Here is a 21,096-nt window from a genome sequence, read left to right on the forward strand (position 1 = left end):
AATAAGAGCTAGTGGCTTAAAAAAACAAAAAACTTGGAAATATCAGTGGGCATAACGGTGGATCTTGGATGTGATGTGATGTGACTCTCTCTGTCTCCGATGACCCCACAAAAATCCAATGAGGCAAAGATCCGCACAAGACGCCAAACACACCCTTCTCTTTCAATCCAATTTTCTTACGAGGATCTTAGTCAGCACAGATATTTTCTATATCAACCCCTTCCTGCTTTCTTTTCATTTTTGGGATAAGCTTGTGGCTCAGGATCCACACCCCACCCCCACCACTATTCTTAATTAATTTCACATCATTCATCTCTATCCTTTCTTCACATAATTAATTAATTTTTTATTTTTATGAAACAAAACTTCTAGCACTTTCTTACCATGTATGTATATGCTGGATGCTGTTGCCTTTGATAACGATGTTCCATCAATGATTGCCTTCTAAAATCTGACCACTCTTTAAAATTCCCTCCCTGCGCTGCAGTTTTCATTTTTCAACAACAACAGAAGCCACTTTCTTTCTTTCTTTTTTTTTTCCTTCTCAAATACCGATCACTCTAGAAAGTGGAATTTACGAATTAGTTAGATCTCAACCGACGATGGTGGAGAAGAAGGACACGTTCTTAACGGTTCCGCCATTCGAGTGCGCGTGGCGAGAGGATCTCAAGTTCCGAGAAGCCGGTCGCGGCTGCGTGGCGTTCGAGGCTTACGCCTGCAACGACGTCACTTTGGTGTTTCGTCAGAATGTTGGAAGCCAAGGGTACTGATTCGAGAAAACTACCATATCTGAGATTTGACCGCTCACAATTGAAACGATAGAAGAAACTAATTCGATGTGGTTAGTTCGAAAAAGCTAACCGTTTTCGAAATAGTTTACATCATTCAATTGTTGGCGCTCAAATATACTGTTAGGTATCCTTGGCTTAGGGTACTAATTCGATACCTATTAAAGATTGGTTAGTTCGAAAAATCTAACCATTTTCGAGATATTTAAATTCATTTTCTTTCGTAATAGACAAGAAATTTTCCATATCGTATGGTATTGTATTTAATTTGAATTTGTGTAACATAGGTATCACTATAAAAGGGACAGTAGCCCTCACTACACCGTGATATTGGGGAGCCACCGGAACCGGCGACTTCGGATCGAGGTCAACGGGAAAAACGTTGTAGACGTGGCAGGGATTGGTTTGTGCTGTTCCTCCTCGTTCCAGAGCTACTGGATCAGCATTTACGATGGTTTGATAAGTGTTGGTAATGGAAATTACCCTCTCCAGGGTGTTGTGTTCCAGTGGAGGGACCCGAACCCGAACTGTGGGGTTCAGTACATTGGGCTGAGCAGCTGGGACAAGCATGTCAAGTATAGGAATGTAAATGTGTTGTCTTTGACGCCTCACGTGCCCCAGTGGAAGCACGTGAGTTTTGGTGTGTCTCAGGTTGAGGATGGTGAAGGGGAAGAGATCATCATGATGGATTATGAGAAATGGGGACTTAAGAATTTTCTTGAGAGTTGGGAGTTGTCTGACATGTTGTTCATAGTTGGTTCCGAGGAACGGCCTGTGCCTGCTCATAAGGCGATCTTGGCAGCTTCTGGGAACTTTTCTTTCTGCTCGCCTTCGTCGTTCGTAGTTAAGCTGCCCATGGTTTCTTATGGCGTTCTTCATGCCCTGCTTCAGTACATATACACTGGCTGGACCCAGGTTCGGTGTTATTCCATCAATTTAACTCTTAAAAGTTAGTTATTGATAGAATAATCTTCCTGGATTGATATTATCCTGTAGTACTCGAAAGATTATAATGTCATATAGTTATCCAATATCCAGCTTGTAGACAAATTAGTTCTTACTCTAGGTGAATTTAAGCGAAACTAATCTTTTGGGCACCATGAGGGTCATTAAACTGATCATTCAAGTATTAAGATAATCATGATTACTCTATCTGATGGTTTTTAAGTTTTAAATTTGCTGCGGTTGTTGTTAATGGCAGATATTGTAGCTTTTGTGATGCTCTTTTTCTTTTTATTAATGTGTTTGGAACTTAAATGGAGTTTGTTGCTGTGCCAATTTGGCTAGGTTACAGCCGCATCATAAACCTTGGCATATGCTATTATTGGTGTTACATGTGAGCACTTTAGCCATGATTGTTTAGTGTGGAAGTTAATTGTACTAATAATAATCCGTGCTTGTGGAAGGTTTTTTTTTTCACTGATAAATTTGTTGTTTAGATTCTACTGTTCTACTATAATTTGGCTCGGGCGATTTTTATTTGAGTTGGGGTGCTAAGCTTGCTTGATTCCTACTGTTAGTATTTTATATTCACAAGGTTGCTGTGTTGTGTCTGTGTCATGTAGATTCCGCAGCATCAGCTTGGATCATTGAGGGCTTTGAGCCTACAGTTTGAAGTGATGTCACTGGTGAAGCAATGTGAGGAGAATATGGAACGACTTAAGCAAGATGATAAGCTGTCTGATCCTAGCAAGATAGTGGAATTAACATACCCGTGCATTCAGCTGCATTCTTCGACTTTGGCCTCGCTTCCTATCAGCATTGAGAGACTCAGACAATTCAAGTTAACTGGCCAGTACAGCGACGTAAATATCTACATTGAGAGTTACGGCCTTGTTGCACGAGCACATAAAGTTGTACTCAGTTTATGGAGTGTCCCGTTTGCCAAGGTGAGCCAATTTCACCATATTTTTGTTTGATTGAACTTAAGCTGCCAATGGCATGACATGGGAATTAAACTCATGAAGGTGGGTTTTGGAGATTTGATGCAACAAGATTTATGCCCCTAACTAGCACTAAGATTCTATTTAAATGAATGAAGTATTAAATTGCAAGTTTGACCAAATGAAATTCAATCCAAAGTTAATTACATCCAAGAAAACCTTGAAAGGAAATTTTAGCAAAATTCAAAACTCTCCCGACATTTTAAGTTTTTACTTTTTATTATTTTATACTTTTACAATGAACAGGACCTGAAATCTCTTGAATATATTTTCTTTTACATTCTCAGATTGAAGAAACAACCAACATTTTTAGGTAATCAAGAGAATTAACATGTTTAGCATTGAGATGAGAGGTATTCAACATACGCTGTTATAATACTAGGATGCCATTGGACGGATCTTTTTTACTTGTGAGACCAACCAATTAATTCCTCAATACAATTAATTGGTAGGATGCTGTACAGAAACAGGGATTTCAACTTATATCTCTATGGGATTTAAATTTCTCCTACTGCATGCAATGTTTATTTAATGTTTGGTAGTGATATGTTTTGCATGATAGTGTTTCACATTTTGATATGTTCCCTATATAAAGTATTTCATCATTTTTCCAGATGTTCACAAATGGAATGAGTGAAAGCATGACCTCAGAGATTACTCTAAAGGATGTACCGGCAGAAGCTTTCATGGCAATGCTTGACTTCTTATACGATGGTGAATTGAATGACAAAATTATTGATTCTGGCGCATTGTTTCTCCAGCTGCTTTTGTTGGCTGACCAATTTGGAGTGACTTTTCTTCATCAAGAATGCTGCAAAATGCTTTTAGATTGCCTCTCAGAGGTAGATTGGTTAACTTGAATGACAAATAAATTGGTACTTAATAGAAGTTTGAATAATTTATCATGTGGGTGCCACTTAACTGATCGGAGAAGAGAGTTGCGGTTTTGGACTTCTGAAAACAAAAAGAAGAGATCCATTTTTTACAAGAATCGATTCTAAGAGTTATTCTTGTCTACATACATATGCAGGGATGAAGTTCTTTTGGATGAACGTCAAACAAGAGAGTTTTCCTATTATACAGAAATTTAATGGAGGAGGAAGCAGACAATTTTGGCAACTAATAATGCCGTAGCTTGTGAAGCTAACTGTTGAACTTTGTTGCAGGACTCAGTATGTCCACTTCTCCAAGTGATTTCTTCAATCCCATCATGTAGACCTATTAGAGAAACATTAGAGAGGAGAATTTCAATGAACTTTGACTATTATATCAGTTCAAGTACTGATTTTGTTTCGTTAGATGAGGCAACTTTCATCAATATCATTAAGGTGTGTCTCTCTTCAAGTTTTTCTTTCTGTTGAATTTGACAGTGTATTCACAAATGGTATTGCTGAATAAAATATAACATCTAAAAGGGCCTGCTTGTCTATTAGATTGCACATAAAGTAGATAAGCTCCTTGGGAATGAGTGGCCAAACAACAAAAGATTATGTGGATATGTTTAAAAGTTGAAGACAAGTTTTATTGGTTTCTGCATTCCCAATGTGAATAGTGCTTACTGCTTATAGTTGTTTAATCTTTGAATTCCTTGCAAACTAGTTTAGATATGATAATTTACTATTAGCAAATTCTGTCTTAGTAGGTCTTGTCTACCTCTAACAATTTATATTTGGATTTTGCAGCATCCAGATCTGACAGTAACATCTGAGGAGAAAGTTCTTAACGCAATTCTAATGTTCGGCATGAGAACAAAAGAATTGCTTGGGTGGGAAATGGTGGATGAGTTGCTGGTTAATTCAGAACCTGAGATCCTTTTTGGGGAGAGGCTGCAGTCAGTTTATGACTTATTGCCATTTGTGCGGTTTCCGCTGCTACCATATTCCTTACTTGAGAAGGTTTGTATAACATGAAGTTAGACATTAGTGCACATTGTAAAGCCGAAGAGCTTGCTTATTCTGACTGTACGTTGTAATTCTGTGCAGTTGCAGAAAAGCAACATTACCTCGCATATTCCTGTTTTGCAAGATCTTGTAAGTCATCTGTCTTACTTTAGTTTATTTTTCAAGACATCTGTGTAATGTAATTTTGTAAATATTGTCCGAGTAATTGTTCTATTCTGCTGTTCACTACAGGTTATTGAAGCTATCAATTTCATTCAATGTGGACAAGCGCGGCTGGAAAATGAAGAAAAGTAAATTCTTCAACTTAGTTTTGTTTCCTCAACTTCATTCGGGCATTAAGTCACATGTTGAGTTAAGATTTTCAAAATTTAGATTGTGGAACAGTCTATATTCTTTTTTTTTAAACTGTATCATGAATTCTGATTCAATAGTTAAAAAAGCACGCACATCTTTATAATTTTCATAACTCTTCCCTCTAGTGTCATTTCTAAATGGAACGGCTCACATTGGATTTCCTTATAGGGTTAGATTCCAACATAGACATTCCAGTTACCGGGAGCTCCAGTACATTTGTGATGGGGACAACCATGGAGTTTTGTACTTTGCAGGCACATCCTATGGTGAACACCCATGGGTCAATCCTCTCTTAGCAGAGGTGGTAGATCATCTACTTTACATTTTTCCTATTGATGTCCTTTGGTAGTTTCAAGTGCAAGCTCCAATAAGTGAACTATATATGCACCTCATTAACAAATTATATCTGTTGTCAGCGAAAGACAATTACCATCACAGCGAGCAGTCCCCGCTCGAGATACACCGATCCCAAAGTTTTGGTCTCAAGAACCTACCAGGTATGCTAAAATATTTCTAGTGTAATTGTCGATGGAATTTATAGCTTCTTAGATGGTACTCAAAACTCATTTGGCTATCACAGGGAACATGCTATGCTGGGCCTCGATTGGAAAATGGCCATATCTGTTCTTGGTGGACGGTTGATCTTGGCCAAGACCATCAGGTATATGAAGTTTTAGAAAACCATCAAGATTACATATATGACTGCATAGTAATAGACTTTTACTTTGAAGATCTTTTCTTTTTCTTTTTTCTTTCTTTTTTTTTTTTTTTTGTATCCTCCAACCTTAATTTAAGTAAGTGCTTAGAAGTAGAACTGCAACTATATACGAGTAAATCATAACTCAATAGATGGAGGCAATGTTCTAAAATTAAAATGGAAAATGATTGGATGCAGCTCATGTGCAACTACTATACGCTTAGGCAGGACGGTTCCAAGGCCTTCCCAAGAAGTTGGAATTTTCAGGTACACAATCTTTGCTTTGTTTATGATTTCGTGTTAAAGATTTGTTAAACTTAACTGTGAACTGATAGTCATTCACTTGTTCTAAATGATAATAACAAAAATTAAATCTTTGTAAAACTGTAAGGAAGAAACACGATAAATTCACGGTTCCACCAAAAAAATGTTGCCACGTGTAGTAGGGTATATTTGGCTTTAACCCCAAAAAAGGCATGGAATTATGAGCTGTTATATACAAGGGAAGAATTACATGATTATGTTATTTCTTGGGTCAAAAGTTATTTATGTTGTGGGAAACTTTCAGGGCTCACTTGATGGGAAGAATTGGACAAACTTGAAAGTCCATGAAAATGATGGAACAGTGTGCAAGCCGGGTCAGTTTGCATCTTGGTCAATAACCGGACCCAACGCTTTACTTCCCTTTAGGTATTTTCGGGTTGTTTTGACTCGGCCGACCGTTGATGCCACCAATCCCTGGAACTTCTCTATCTGTTACCTGGAACTGTATGGTTACTTCCATTAGAAAAGAAACACTTTTGCTTTGGTACTACATCAGTCATGACCATAGCATACCATCAAATATCAGACACTCACCTTTATGAGCTTGGCTCTGTCATGTACATTACGGTTATTAAGTAACTAGTTGGTTATTAAGTAATTAGTTATTTGAATAAATAATTTATGGATGAGGCTCGTGTTTTGCTTTGGAGATAAAACGGAGATATCTATAATAACAGGCATCGAGTGTAGGATAATTGTGGGTGGTAAATTCAACTAGTGGTCTAAGTATGCTTTACTAATAAAGTGTATTTATTTTACTTTGGACCTTGTGTAATATGCTCGTGCTATGCAAAGAAATAATATAATATACAATTTTGACAATAATAATGTAAAGGGAGTAGGCTTCTATCTTTTCCTATATTTTTAGAGGCCCTTTAGTATATAGATTAAAGTGGTATAGAGAAAGAGTATTTTTATAGTTATTTTTTATTATTTTATTATTATTCAAAATATGGATTTTATTTTTATCAATCTCTCTTTCATCTTATTAAAGAAAAAATCTATAAAATTACATCTTTACCATATAATTCACCATATTTTTAATCACAAAATTCTACTGTGCTGACCCATGTTGTCAGCAGGTGGCAATTTTGGAGTGTGACATTTGGTTAATAACTCTTCTTCCCCTGTATTTATAAATCAAATGAGAATTTAACAGTCATTCCAATCCAAAAAACAATTCAATTTTATTTATATGTTAAATTATTCTAAACTAAGAAATTAATAGAAATAAATTGTTTTTTCATGCAATGTAATTCTTATCTCATAATTAACTTGGGTTGATTTAGTGGTTATATTTAAATTTTAATTTGTATACAATAACTCATTGATTAGTAATAATTTTTTAATTATTAGTCTCTTAAATTAAAAAATACTGTAAAAAAATATTAATACACATTCTAGTAATATATATATATATATATATATATATATATATATATATATATATATATATATATATATAATTTTTTAAAGATGGATTTTATAATACTAGGTTTTTATGGTAAGGTTTTTAAACAAAAAATTACTAAAATATTATATAATCTTAATCTAACCATTAATGTTGATGTAAGATCTAAGAGTTCATTCTCATACTATGAAGTACGGACACTTCGCTGAGTTGCCGTGTCCGCGTGTCAGACACATTTCGGACACGACACTCACCGACACTCGTCCGACACGCGTATCTGCTGTGTCCAACCGTGTCTTAATAAAAAATAAAAAATTTTTCTCCAGACACATATGGACACGCCTAAATACCGTCACGTGTCAGCGTGTCCAGTCTTATTCTTAACATATATTCTTAAAATAAATTTAGATATAATATATTATTATTTATTAAAATAAAAAAATATTTTAAATACTTGATATAATTAAAATAAAATATTAAAAATAAGGGGGTAAGTACGATTTTGGTCCCTTAAATTTAGTGCCAGAATCGAATTCGTCCCTCTTGTTATTTTGCCATTAAAATCGTCCTTAATGTTTTTTTCGTATTAAAATCGTCCTTTTTATTTTTTTTGGACAAAAATACCCTCACCACTACCAACATAATTATTTCCTCCACCACCACCACCACCACCAACACCAACACCACCGCCACAACCTCCACCAACACCACCGCAGCACCACCATCAACGCTGCCGTCGTCCTCCCCCCCCTTTCCCCTCCCCCTCCCCGTCTTCCCTTCCCAGCACCCCCACCCGGCGTCACCCCCCTCCCCGTCTTCCCTTCCCAGCACCCCCACCCGGCGTCACCCCCCCTCTCCCCGTCTTCCCTTCCCAGCACCCCCACCCCCACCCGGCGTCACCCCCCCTCTCCCCGTCTTCCCTTCCCAGCACCTCCACCCCCACCCCGCGTCACCTCCCCCTCCCCGTCTCCCCCTCACCCAAATCAACAAATCAGAAACAGAAAACAACAATAATATTCCACAAATCAGCAACAAATCAGCAACAACAATAATAATAATAAGAAGAAGAAGAAGAAGAAGGGAAGAAGAAGAAGAAGAAGAAGAAGCAGAAGACGAAGCAAGAAGCAGAGGCGACGAGCAGCAGCGATGAGGCGGCGACCAGCAGCGGCGACTGAAGCACGAACGGCGGCGACAGGGTCTGACGGCAGCAACGTGAGCAGCTCCCTCCCCGGCGCCATCCCCCTCCCCCGCTCCCTTCCCCTCCCCTCCCCGGCGCCATCTCCCTCCCCCCTCACCCACCCACGCGTTTTCTTCCCCCCCCTCCTCCCCAAACGCGTTTTGTTTTTTTTTTTTTTAATTTTATAATTTTTATTATTAAAATAGGAATAGGGGTAGTTTAGGTATTAAATTAAAAATTTTAATAAAAAGGACGATTTTAATACGAAAAAAAATATTAAGGACGATTTTAATGACAAAATAACAAGAGGGACGAATTCTATTCTGGCACTAAACTTAAGGGACCAAAATCGTACTTACCTCTAAAAATAATTAAAATTTTTAATTTATATTTTAATATCAATAGAATATCAAAATATCATTACGATTTATCTAAAAACTACTTTATATTTTATATGTATACGTGTCCCCGTGTCAGGTAAGATTTTAAAATTCGCGTGTCAGCGTGTCCCGTGTCGTGTCGTGTTCCGTGTCCGTGTCAGTGTCCGTGCATCATAGTTCTCATATAAGCTCATAAGAGGAGAAGTAAAAAAATGGAAAAAGATTTTGCCAGTCTTTTATGCTTATTTACTTTTTTGTAAAAAATACTATTATTTGTTTGAAAATATTCGAAACTACATATTAGGAGTTTGTTTGAAAAGTATGAGTATGAAAAAAAGATTTTATTTTTTTTAAAAAAAGAATTTATTTTTATTTGAAATTTAATTCTATGGTTTGAAATGATTTTAATATACTAATAGAATAGAATTCAATTTTTTAATTTGGAACAATTTTTACATGAGTTAAATTAGTTTGGAATAACTTTTATATGAGTTAAATTTTCTTCTTTTATAATTTTGCCATTGACAAAATTATTTTATTAAATATCTATTTATTTAAATAGGGATATTTTTGACATTTGATATGTTAAGTTAAATTGGTATGAGAATTGATTTTAAAATTACACTCTTTTTGGTAAATTCTCAAAGAAATTTAAGTGTGTGTTTAGTTTAGTTTTTGTAAAGAGGAGTTGAGTTCAATTTAATTATATTAGAATTGATTTTGATTAAAATTAAGTTTGTTTCAACGTGATTTATGTTTGGATATTTTGATTCAAAAGCAATTATATTTGATAAAATATTGTTTAAATAATAATGACTAAAATCATTTTTAACGTGAAATTACCAAAAAAATAAAGATTAGATTAAACTTTTAATATTATTATTTTAAATTGGCATATCAAAACTTGTAAATTGACACGTGACAACTTTTAGAATAAGTCAAAATATATCAACTAATTTTATTTTAGTTCAAATATATATTTCTTTTAAAATTTATCATAATATTTTATCTTTTAAATATATTAAATGGTTTCTTATATACAAAAAAAATTAATTCATTATAGCTTGACAAAATTCAAGAATCTATAATTTTAGCTTTTTTTTTTTTTTTTTTGAATTTGATGTCTTTCATCTAAAGATGTTTATTAATGACTTAATATTTTAATTTTTTTTAATAAATATTTTTCACCAATAATATTAATGATAGACAAAATTTATTATTTATTTTTTTTATGAATTCCTTATTACTTGTCTATTGTCAATTTCTAAGTTAACAACAATGATAGAGATTAGTTTTTTTCCTAAGGCTTATTATTAATTAATTAATTAAAAAATATTTTAATAAATTGATTTCTTTAATTAACTAATATCAGATAAAATTAAAGTCCCACCCTGCTATAAGCCTGAAAGTCCTATTGCTCGATCACTCACTGTTACCGATGATTCTCCATCTGAAAGAAGAGCTACGCCGCCGCTGCCGGGAAGAGGAAGCGAGTGAGGCTGATGGAGAAGGCAATGGTTGCCGGGAAGAGGAAGCTATTGAGACTGATGGAGAACAGACAGAGGCATAGCCTACAATTGCTCCACGCAGATGATCGGGTCAATTTTGTATAGTGGTAGGGTTTTTAGAAATTAGGGATTTTAGAAATTAGAGTTCTTGATTATACAAAAATCCCTAATTTCTAAAAACCCTAATCTGGGATTAGCTTCTTCTTTGTATAAAGGTAGGGTTTTTTCTACGGCTCATCGGTCAATTTTGTATAAAGGTACGGTTTTTAGAAATTAGGGTTTTTAGAACCTTAATCTGGGATTAGCTCTATTTTTTCTTTTTCCTTTTTTCTTTTTCTTAGATTCAATGATTCCTTGTAATTTTTTTTTTGTTGTTTTTCAAAAAAAAAATGAAATAAATAAAAATTGAATTTGTTCATCCTTTTCTCTCCCTCTTCTCTCCATTATTTTCCGTATTATATTATTTTTTTATTTCCGTATTATTTTTCTGCTCGCGTGAGGATGTAAATTACAGACCATTCCGGTATGCGTGTATAATCTATGTGTGATGGTAATACGGGTCAATAGATTCTATTTTCCTTCAAAACTTTGAAATCCTGAAAGTTTCTCTATAAGTTGAATTCTACTATGTCAATTTTTTTTTTTTTTTTTTTCATGTCAGACCCCCAGATCTCAAATATTTAAAGCACCCTTTAGTTTAATGTCAATCAGAATAGCAGATATGATATGAATATTGGTGTTACTGTCTCAATACATTTTTCCTTTCAAAACTCTTTCATAACACATTATTTGTCTTTTATGGGAAATTTTGAGGAATCTGTATTTATTGACAACTTCATTAGAATAATACCTCTCAACATATTGAAGGACTCTTTTGTCTTCAGATGCAAGACCTTGGTTTGGACCCAAGCAGGCATGCATATGATTGCCTTGTTAGAGCAGTTGTTTCTCAAAGACATTTTAAGGATGGCATGGAAATAGTAAGTTCTGTTACAATCATTGTGTTCAAAGTCACTTATTTTTGGTAACTTTTATATTATTTTAGTTTTTTTTTCCTTATTCTATTATTCTTTGAGCGGGCTGCTACCAGAGGGAATTCATGGAAATTTCATCCACTTACTTTTGGGCTTAATTGATCATTAATTGCTTCATGGTATTGGAACTTGAAATTGATATCTAATGTGACACAATTGACCTCATGCCTGCTTAAGTGGTTATATACTTGTTTTGGTAAAATACAATTTTATTTTGACCTTATTATCACTTAATCTAATTTGCAGTTAAAGAAAATGAAACAGAATAATTTGAAGCCACTTGATTCAACTTTGGCAGCACTTTCAGTCAGTTGCAGCCGTGCACTAGAGCTTGATTTAGCTGAGGCTTTCTTGAATCAGATTGCAGGATATCCACATCTGTATCCTTATGGTGCTTTGCTTGCAGCATGTGATGAAATGGTGAGATGAAATACGAGACCAAAAACACCTGTGCTTGTCATTTTACTAGTCTCCAATATACTTTGGATATTTTTCTAGCATGGTTAATGGAATAGGTTCCTGCAAACAATAACTGCATTTTTGTTACTGTTACGTGACTGTTTGTTTGGCTTGAGTTTGTTGCAAGGGTATATAAATTACTTATTTCATCAATGGGCTGAATGTAGAATATCACAAGGATGAGCAACAGAGTATAGATTTATCTCCAGAAGATTCCTGTTTTCCTGCAAGTTACCATTTTCCTGTCGCTTTGCACTGCGCTCAATTCATAATCGGATACTATGTGGTTCACCTTCGGACACCATGTTATTCTTCTAATCTTTTCCAAAACAACTCGCAAATTAAACCACATTATGAATGCTCTGAGATTTTCTTTTGAAAAAAATGTGGATGTTTTTACATTGAGTTAGGAAGTTAATCTTGTTCTACTTCCACGAGATAATTGTAATCTTGTTAGCACTATTGTCTTACCTGTTAAGTTAGTATCTTACCTTTGGACCTATTGTCTTTCCTGTTTTGAGAGCTGAAGTTGTTGAGATCATTTCATTCTTATATCTGCCCATAATATACATTTGCAGATTCTGTCAAGAGATATTTATTGGTGAGCAGGGGCATTCAAATTTGCTGGGGCTACATGCATCAAACCAAGTCTATTTTGGTTGATGTTTCAGCTTCTGCCTAAGGCTTATGATAAGAAACTTGCTCATTTCCTGGTCCTGGGTTGATGTTTTTTTTTTTCATCTCTGGATGCACATCAATACCTGACTTCTAAGAATAATCAAGCGTCTGTTTGTAATTCTTTAGACAATCAAAATCACGGAGATGACGGAGGTCTACCATATCTGACGAGCGTTCAACTAAGCTAGAATCTTTGCCTCCAGCAACAATCTTTTGTTTTCGAATCTGATGAGTTTTCAACCAGGCTAAGATCTTTTTCTTCACCAAATTGTTATGACATTGGCAAACATGAGTATATGTATTTGAAATGCTAGTTGAACTTTTTAATATTTATTTTAATTAGAACTTTATTAGCTATTAAGATTTTATCTCTTTTCTGAATTTTATTGTGTACAAATTTATTTAATAATTAAAATGATTACACGTTTCTTTTGTATTTTCACTGCAAAAATAACCCTTATTTTTAGCCAAAAAGAGAACCTTTTAAGGGTTGCATATTTACTTATTTAGAAGAATAGGCAATGCTTTTAAGGGTTGCATATCAAACTGACATGCAACACTTTACTAGGTTGCAACTTCAAATAAATAGGCAATATTTTAACGTGTTATATATTCTAAACAATAGGCGACATTTTAACGTGTTGCATATTCAGAGGAAGAGACGACACTTTTTGCTAGTAGTTGAAGCATCACAGCTAAAAGAGCAGGGGTAAAGTGTTGTCTAAAATAGTTCAGAAGCATAGTCTATTTTAAAAAATAAGCAATCCTTCTAAAGAATTCTTTTTAGAAGCGTTGCTTTTGAAGCAAAAAATATTGCTTCGATCTAAGGCAACGACTGCATCGGCAAGGTCCCCTAAAAGTGTTGCCTCAAGTCTCAAAACGTTGCTATAGATCAAAGACAACTTTTTATAGGTAACACTTTTTAAATATTATCTCAATCATATTGTAGTGTATTGGCTATTATCTTTCAATATTTAAATTCTTGACATATATGCTAACAATGATTCGATCAAAATGACAGTATGCCTAAACTATTATACAAATGTAATTATAAAAAATAAGTCATTACTCTAGGATGCCATTGGACAGATCTTTTTTACTTGTGAGACCAACCAATTAATTCCTCAATACAATTATAAATTGTTTCAACATGCAATGTATTGTGCCTGAGTCATTCAATGCAAGGTAGGATGCTATACAGAAACAGGGATTTCGACTTATGTCTGTATGAGATTTAAATTTCTCCTACTGCATGCAATGTTTATTTAATGTTTGGTAGTGATAGTGTTTCACATTTTGGTATGTTCCCAATATAAAGTATTTCATCATTTTTCCAGATTTTTCACAAATGGAATGAGTTAAAGCATGACCTCAGAGCTTACTCTAAAGGATGTACCGGCAGAAGCTTTCATGGCAATGCTTGACTTCTGAAAACAAAAAGAAGAGATCCATTTTTTACAAGAATCGATTCTAAGAGTTATTCTTGTCTACATACATATGCAGGGATGAAGTTCTTTTGGATGAACGTCAAACAAGAGAGTTTAATGCTGCAACATCACCAAGGTGAGGAGGAGGAAAGAAAAAAATGCAGCAACAAACGAATAACGATAAAAAAAAAAAACGTCAAAGAAAAAAGAATGCTAAAAAGAAAGAGGAGAAGAAGGAAGAGAAACGCAAAAAAAAAATGATGATGACGACATCGTAAAGCGTGTATAATCACATTCTTTTAATAAGAGTGATTTTTGTTCGTGTTTAGTCTACTTGATTGAACTTGGATTACAATAATATTGTAGTAGATATGTAAATATTAGGTACCGTGAATAAGTTTGTTTTGCAATAATATATGGAGTCTAAAATGATCGAATCATCTAAAAAACCGGTTAATCAATAGCGGTTTTGTTATTAAGTGAGGTGACAAAATTATAATATTTTTATATTTTAAAGAAAAAAATTGTATTTTATGCTAAAGCTTAAAGGATAAGTAATAAGTACATTATTGTTATCTCTGTTGAAGGAGAATTATATTTTATTCTAATATATATACCATTTAGTTACATAGTTTAAATTATTAAACCTTTGAATCAACCATGATGATACTTAATCAATATATAAAGTGGAAATTATTTTAATCTCTCCAATTAATAATTTTAGCTTTGAATATGGAAACAAAAATTTCCTTTTATAGGACTTCAGTTAAATAAGACTTGGTTAATTGGATTCTTAATAAAATTATGCTACCTGCATATTAAAAATGGAAAAATATAGGGTTCATAAAAATACATAAAAAGAATTAAGAACACAGAAACAGAAGAAGTGAAGTCTACGAGGCTGTGCCGCGACTTTAGTCTTGGCGTCGAATTTTGTCACTCGCAATCGCCGGCGTCTCCGATGTCCGGTAACTTCCTGCCGCCGGTGCAGCTCACCGCAAGCGGCCGGCCGGTTCTCCAACGGAACGAAATCGAATGCTTCTATCTCTCTTCTGTGGACCTTATCTCCGAAGACGAACCCACCACCATCCCCTTCCCTAATCTCAAATCGGGCCTCCTTATCCTCACGAGCCACCGCCTCCTCTGGATTTCCGATTCTTCCTCCTCCGAAATTACCGGCGCCTTTGCCGTCCCCCTCGCCGCAATTTCCCACATTTTCTCCCACAAGAAGTCCATCAAGTCCATGTTTGCTTCGCCGAGGATCCGCTTCCAGCTGTCGCTGACGCCGGACGGTAGGGTTTCGGGCCACGGTTTGAGATCGGTGGTAGCAACGATTGTTTTGAGGGGCAAGGGGGACTGTGATGCCTTCCTCACCAAGTTTTGGGAGAATTGGCGCGCCAGGGCCTGGGAGGATGACGGGCCTGCTCCGGGCTCCAGTTCGGGCTCGGGTTTCAGTTCGAATTCAGGTTCGGCTCCGGCTTCGAGTGGTATTTATTCGAGCGATGGGACTGTGAGGATGGTGGGAGTGGCAGGGATACTGAGGAAGGAGCAGGAGATGTGGGAGAGTACTGATAAGAGCTTGCAGGATGCATTTCAAGATTTGAATGCTCTCATGGTAATGTGGTTCATGTTTACTCAGATATTTATTGGATTCTGTTGTGGTAGCTATTTAGGATATGGTGTTTCTTTCATATTGTTGATAAATTCAATTTTAGCTTATAGGATCAAGAGTGGAAGGATGACAAATTGGATGAATTGAATTCTGTTTTATCAAACTATATAGATGTTATGTAAGCCTTTGGGTAGTTGTGATCATGGGTTAGTTGGATTTTGATCAGGATTCAGAAATGTGTTGCTTTCTTGAATCCTTGTGTTTATCATGATTAGATTTATTTTGATGCAATGTCAGTTGAAAGGGTTTTATCTTACCGTTTAACGAAATGCTTCTGCTTGCAAGTCTTTCAAGGTAGTAGTTGTTGATGTGGTGATACAGGTATAGATGTCTTTGTGATGTGTTTTTACACTAACAACGACTAAGCCTTATCCCATGATAAAATGAAGCCATATGTTCTGTTACAAATTGTAGCCAGGTTTGAACCATTTATATTTAAATCTCCTCTTTTAATATGGTCTCTTCTACCTCTAGTTATAGAACTACCCTCCACCTGAACATATATTCATTCCACCAAAGTGCTATCATATTTGCTTGGCATAGGTAACAGGAAATATTGGATAATGTTTTTATTTTGTGGGGAAGGTATTCTAAACAATGTTTTTCCTATAACCTTTGCTGACCCTGCTGATTCCCTGCTGTTGGAAATGTGTTTCTTTGTTATTTGGATCTATTTAACAAAAAGAAAACATAACTGATTTGATTGCAGAGCAAGGCCAAAGAGATGGTAATGCTAGCAGAAAAAATGAGGCAAAAACTTTTGTCTGGCTCAACTTCTCAAACCAATGCATCTAATGATGAGGAGATGGGTACGAAGGAAGAGATGCAAGATTGGTTGTTGAGTGTTGGTATAATATCCCCCGTTACCAAAGAGTCTGCGGGTGCTATGTATCATCAACAGTTATCCCGTCAGGTTCGCTTATCGTTTCTTCTCATTTGCAAAATTATTTCCCAATCATCAAGATGCATTGAAAATTCTAAGACAGACTTTAAGATGGATCATTATGTTAACATTTAAAAGGTTGATTTGGTGTTGGGGGGAAAAATCAGCATTGTTAATAAGATTCCCAGTTATTATTTATGCTCCTACAAGTCACAGTTCAACATATTTATCATGGAGACTAGTTTTACTTTCCTTTTTCTTTTAAAGGAAAAAGACAAAATTATAGGATTGGAGTTTTTGGGATTTATGTTGTTTAGTAATATTTGAAAAATTCTTTATTTTCTGAATATAATGGTGGCATTTAAGTTTTGCTCGTATAGCAGGACTATTGAAATGATATCAAGGGTAATATTAGGAAGTAAAAATACTAGACAGCTAGGCATAACATGAGTGAAGGCAGCTAAAGGTTGGAATAACATCTATCAATCAGTCGACATAATACATTAATATCCTCTTGATGCATACAAAATAGAGTAATTTACACTAATTTCTTGTGATTAGGCAATATTACTCTCAACACCCTTTTGTTTGTAATATTATACACTAACTCCCCGTGAGATTTAGGATATACGACACTCGGCATTCTTGTATTTTGTAAAATGTGATACTAACATCTCTTATAAACATGACATTGACCTCTCCCGCAAGGTTTAGTGTGCTCAAATCAAAGGATATCATGTGTATTATCATCTATCCTCATTGGATGCCATTTACCCATGTTGCAGTTTGACATAATGTTGCTGTATGACTCGAGCCTGGAAAACTATTGGGGTGGGTGGGTGGGTGAGTTGGGATAACTGAGTCGTTAGTTTTGATACTTTGCTAGTAAATTTTCCTTTAGGCTGTACTTTCATATCATTCGATATGAATTTCATTTTGGTTTAAAAGTAGTGGGAAAAACAATGGTCTCTGCATCCTGTTAATTCGGCGGATCTAATTAATTTTACTCACTCACTTGACTAGCTGTCTTTTGTTAAATTTGTATTTGATAAAACTATTCCAATTCAGAACTTGTAGAAAACTCCAACTTGTAGAAAAAAACATGATTTCTTCTAGCTGTACTTTTTGTTGTTGTATTCTAATCTGCTCGTGCTAATACTTAGTTGGCAGATTTTGTCAAAGTTCCACTTGAGAGAGCTGGAGGAATAGTCAATCTTATTGATATTTATTGTCTCTTCAATCGCGCTCGTGGCACAGGTTCTAATAATCTTTCCCTTCTGTGCTTCCTTGAATTGGTTATGCCTCTAGTTTTACATTTTTGAACTAATTCCTCGCTTGTTTTGGTTGTCTAATAAACAGAGTTAATCTCACCTGATGATTTGTTACAAGCATGTTCCCTGTGGGAGAAGTTTGATGTGTACGTAGTATGACATTGTCTTTGATATTAATAACTTCAGTTACAATGCATGATAAAGTGAAGTCATAGTGTAGGCATGGGTAGTAGCTGACTTGAATCAAACTCCTTGTATTCTACCTTGTTTGATTCTATAATTTAGTCCTCTTTTTTGTCATCTGTACTTCCATTCATTGATAATCTTATTTAATTATTTCAGCCCCGTGGTTCTACGTAAGTTTGACAGTGGAGTCATGGTAATACAGAATAAGTCCCACAGTGATGAGGAGGTTAGTTCATTTATCTTTTTGGTTTCCGGTCAGTTTTATATCTCTTTTAGGTTTGATGTTGTTATTACCTTTTGAAAACTAATTCTTCTCCCATCTAGTGGAGGGCATAATCTAGAAACATAAGGAAGTAAGATGGTTAAAAAAAAGGAAATGGAAAGTTATGTTTTTCAGAATCGAAGTTCCCATGAAATATTCTGGAGATGGATTTTCTTCTTCTGCTCCACCTTTATCCTTGCCTTCACCCTTTCCAGAGATTATTTTAGCTTCAGGCCATACAAAACGGGGAAAATTTAAAGGCCTATGCGTTGCTTATTCTCTTCTTCCTTGCATTGTGAAGTAGAACTTGTTCTCATTTCATCTTCCTGCATTTTGGTTTGCCTTACTATGTTTTCTCCCCTTTTTTGTGGTCTTTTCTACTATTGGATGCTTCCATGTAACTCTCGAAGTTTGTGGCCTTAAGAGCTTTTGTTTTGCTTGCAGTCTTGGACTATGGTAGCTGAAAATAGGCAGGGTTGGCTATATAAATCAAAAGCACCATATTTTTTTATTTTTAATTGGTAATCATAAGCCATGTTCATGTTCAAACCATAGCAGCCATCACTGTTCCTTTTGCATAGATATTTTTTTGTATTTCATCATGTGGTGGATAAAGTCATGTCCTTTTGTTGGCATCTTTGCATTAGTGATTTTACCCAAATGTTTCCCTAATTCTGCGTTGGTAAACTCAACATCATTAACTCCAAATGTCTGCTGGCTTTATATATATTGGATAAGGTTTCTTTAATTTTTGTTTGTCTCTCTGTTGTAAACAGATAAGGCCCCTTTCTAATGTTGTCAATCTTCATTCACGTTTTTGTCATTTTGACGTCAACCTCATCTTATATTAAAAAGGTGGTTAAGTTTGACTTAAGCAAGTATGATTTGGTGCAGGTTTTCACTAAAATCAAGGTGCTTGTTATGAAGCCCGATACTCTTCGGGCTGGAATAAGTGCTAGTGATGCTGCAAGGACACTTGGAGTTGCCCCAGCAATGGCGAAGGAGCATCTTCTGTCTGCTGAGAGCAAGGGTATGGTAGTGCTTACTACTTCAATAGTTTAAGCAAGATAACCGTGTTCTAACTTGTGATCTTGGTTGAATCTTTTCAGGTTTGCTATGCAGAGATATAAGTGCGGATGGATTTCGTTTCTATATTAACCTGTTCACCGAGATTGATCGAGATGATTTGCATTTGTAAGGAAACCATCATGCTTGATATGTTACTATTCTTTTCCTGGGTTCTCATTGGACTTCAGTTTGATGCATTGCATACTATTTTGTTGTTTGATTCAATTAAGCATAAGTGGTTTTGTGATATGCTATTTATGCAGAGTTAAAGATCATGGAATATATGCCACATGGGTAAGGGCAAACCATGCACCTCAATAGAATTGCAAGCTTTGATATGTTCAATTTAAGGTATATGGATAATTCATAATAATAGAACCTAAACTGTTGTAATGCCATTTTGGTTTTCATCACTGTCTTCTTCTAAGCTGACATTTTTTGGTTTCGGATGATCAAATTTACAGGTTGAAAAGTTTCTTGAGACAAGGTTGATATCAATAGAACACTAACATCGGCACAGGACACGACAAAGCGCATTTGTTACTTATTAACGATCCAATTGAGGAAGGCATAGCTGAAGCAGCAGTTTTTGACAATCCCTGCAAATTGTACCATAGTGTAGAATTTTCATAGTAGTAGAGTGGTCTTGCAATTCGGAAACATTGTTTTTTACATGCTGTCAATCTATAAAATAAGAGATAAGAGATATTTCTGTTCCGGGAAAAAGGATAAAGGATGTAAATAAATAAATGATTACACAATATGGATTCTACTAGGTTAGATAAAACTTGGAATGAAAGGTTCGTTAAAACTTGACAATCTTTGTTTATGATCTTATCGAAAATGCATGGCATCAACGTGATTACTTTTTCATTTTTAATTTTATTTTTGGAGTGATCCAGATTACTAGGTAAAGGCTGCTACTGATAATTTTCTTATTCTTTGAATATTTAACTTTTAAATATTTATTACTAGAGAAAAACTGGAAATAACAAAGGAATTATGATAAACTCATTATAAAGGTTTTCTTTTTCCACAAGTCATAAAAGATAAACACAAACAATGGATTTTGTAAATTTTCTCATCTTTCTTACCCATGTTATCTCGATGACCGTTGATCATTCTGATTCTGAAGGTGACCCCTCTTTTCAACAGTGCATCTGAATAGTCCATTATGATTCCTTTTTACAATATATTTACCAAGTAGTTTGGATTGTTCTTTAGGATGTGCTTTCAAAAAAAAAAAAACCTAATTAATTGATCTTTTCTGAAAATAAGAAGAAAAAAATCTAATGTGATTTTTCTCTTTAACATTAATGGAGCTTTTGGGAGCTCTCAAAAAAAAAAAGAGTATGTAACTACATATTCTATTGAAAGTCTCTCTTAATAAGAGAGGGGGGGGGGGGGGGGTTGGTACTGAAGATGAAGAAGAGAAAAAGAATATTAATTTATACTTGTATTTATTTGTAAGATATATAATTATTCATATATTATTATCCATTAATTTTAGTTTTTCTAATAAGTAATTTTATGACATCATAATTTTTATAATAAAAATCACTCGTTTAAATTTTTAGAATAAGTAATTCCGTGAGATTTATATATCTCTCTATACATTTATCTAAATCAAACACAACCATTGAAAATTAATAACTATATACTTAAATTTATAT

At 34.9% G+C, this 21,096-nt stretch overlaps 3 protein-coding genes across 11 annotated transcripts; all 3 read left to right on the forward strand.

Annotated features, from left to right (window-relative positions):
- Window positions 1-241: 241 nt before the first annotated feature.
- On the forward strand, window positions 242-6,829 carry LOC112697824 (BTB/POZ domain-containing protein At2g30600-like). Of its 3 annotated transcripts, none has more exons than XM_025751177.3 (13): window positions 242-959; window positions 1,076-1,703; window positions 2,354-2,677; window positions 3,346-3,573; window positions 3,898-4,059; window positions 4,414-4,626; window positions 4,714-4,761; window positions 4,864-4,922; window positions 5,155-5,287; window positions 5,403-5,483; window positions 5,567-5,647; window positions 5,882-5,950; window positions 6,252-6,829. In XM_025751177.3, the coding sequence occupies exons 2-13, from the start codon at window positions 1,470-1,472 to the stop codon at window positions 6,468-6,470; spliced, it is 1,851 nt and encodes a 616-aa protein (XP_025606962.1). In that variant the 5' UTR covers window positions 242-959; window positions 1,076-1,469; the 3' UTR covers window positions 6,471-6,829. The 3 variants fall into 3 exon arrangements, with proteins under 3 accessions (XP_025606962.1, XP_025606959.1, XP_025606960.1); XM_025751174.3 differs by having other exon boundaries at window positions 242-763; XM_025751175.3 differs by lacking the exon at window positions 5,882-5,950 and having other exon boundaries at window positions 242-763.
- A 1,879-nt stretch (window positions 6,830-8,708) lies between these two features.
- LOC112697827 (pentatricopeptide repeat-containing protein At1g76280-like) lies at window positions 8,709-13,090 on the forward strand. 7 transcript variants are annotated; one of them, XM_072219404.1, is made up of 4 exons: window positions 8,709-10,740; window positions 11,368-11,463; window positions 11,764-11,937; window positions 12,555-13,090. In XM_072219404.1, the coding sequence occupies exons 2-4, from the start codon at window positions 11,368-11,370 to the stop codon at window positions 12,579-12,581; spliced, it is 297 nt and encodes a 98-aa protein (XP_072075505.1). In that variant the 5' UTR covers window positions 8,709-10,740; the 3' UTR covers window positions 12,582-13,090. The 7 variants fall into 7 exon arrangements, 6 of the variants coding, with proteins under 6 accessions (XP_072075505.1, XP_029143549.1, XP_025606965.1 ...); XM_029287716.2 differs by having other exon boundaries at window positions 10,070-10,698; XM_025751180.3 differs by lacking the exon at window positions 12,555-13,090 and adding an exon at window positions 12,144-12,478 and having other exon boundaries at window positions 10,201-10,698.
- A 1,686-nt stretch (window positions 13,091-14,776) lies between these two features.
- LOC112697825 (vacuolar protein sorting-associated protein 36-like) lies at window positions 14,777-20,242 on the forward strand. Its single transcript, XM_025751178.3, has 9 exons — window positions 14,777-15,696; window positions 16,463-16,666; window positions 17,800-17,893; window positions 17,996-18,053; window positions 18,250-18,319; window positions 19,250-19,385; window positions 19,465-19,549; window positions 19,687-19,774; window positions 19,888-20,242. The coding sequence occupies exons 1-8, from the start codon at window positions 15,043-15,045 to the stop codon at window positions 19,742-19,744; spliced, it is 1,359 nt and encodes a 452-aa protein (XP_025606963.1). The 5' UTR covers window positions 14,777-15,042; the 3' UTR covers window positions 19,745-19,774; window positions 19,888-20,242.
- Window positions 20,243-21,096: the final 854 nt, after the last annotated feature.

The sequence above is a fragment of the Arachis hypogaea genome, chromosome 16 (assembly GCF_003086295.3).
Source record: "Arachis hypogaea cultivar Tifrunner chromosome 16, arahy.Tifrunner.gnm2.J5K5, whole genome shotgun sequence".
Lineage (NCBI taxonomy): Eukaryota > Viridiplantae > Streptophyta > Magnoliopsida > Fabales > Fabaceae > Arachis > Arachis hypogaea.

What these genes read in the sequence shown, in the direction of transcription:
- LOC112697824 (XM_025751174.3), top strand. Translation starts at nt 603, where the DNA reads ATGGTGGAGAAGAAGGACACGTTCTTAACGGTTCCGCCATTCGAGTGC. An exon ending in CAGAATGTTGGAAGCCAAGG is followed by an intron (nt 764 to 1,075) that starts GTACTGATTCGA and finishes TGTGTAACATAG; the next exon opens with GTATCACTATAAAAGGGACA. An exon ending in GGAGTGTCCCGTTTGCCAAG is followed by an intron (nt 2,678 to 3,345) that starts GTGAGCCAATTT and finishes TCATTTTTCCAG; the next exon opens with ATGTTCACAAATGGAATGAG.
- LOC112697827 (XM_025751180.3), top strand. Translation starts at nt 11,368, where the DNA reads ATGCAAGACCTTGGTTTGGACCCAAGCAGGCATGCATATGATTGCCTT. An exon ending in TTAAGGATGGCATGGAAATA is followed by an intron (nt 11,464 to 11,763) that starts GTAAGTTCTGTT and finishes TCTAATTTGCAG; the next exon opens with TTAAAGAAAATGAAACAGAA. An exon ending in TTGCAGCATGTGATGAAATG is followed by an intron (nt 11,938 to 12,143) that starts GTGAGATGAAAT and finishes GGCTGAATGTAG; the next exon opens with AATATCACAAGGATGAGCAA.
- LOC112697825 (XM_025751178.3), top strand. Translation starts at nt 15,043, where the DNA reads ATGTCCGGTAACTTCCTGCCGCCGGTGCAGCTCACCGCAAGCGGCCGG. An exon ending in CTGTGGGAGAAGTTTGATGT is followed by an intron (nt 18,054 to 18,249) that starts GTACGTAGTATG and finishes TAATTATTTCAG; the next exon opens with CCCCGTGGTTCTACGTAAGT. An exon ending in TCTGTCTGCTGAGAGCAAGG is followed by an intron (nt 19,386 to 19,464) that starts GTATGGTAGTGC and finishes GAATCTTTTCAG; the next exon opens with GTTTGCTATGCAGAGATATA.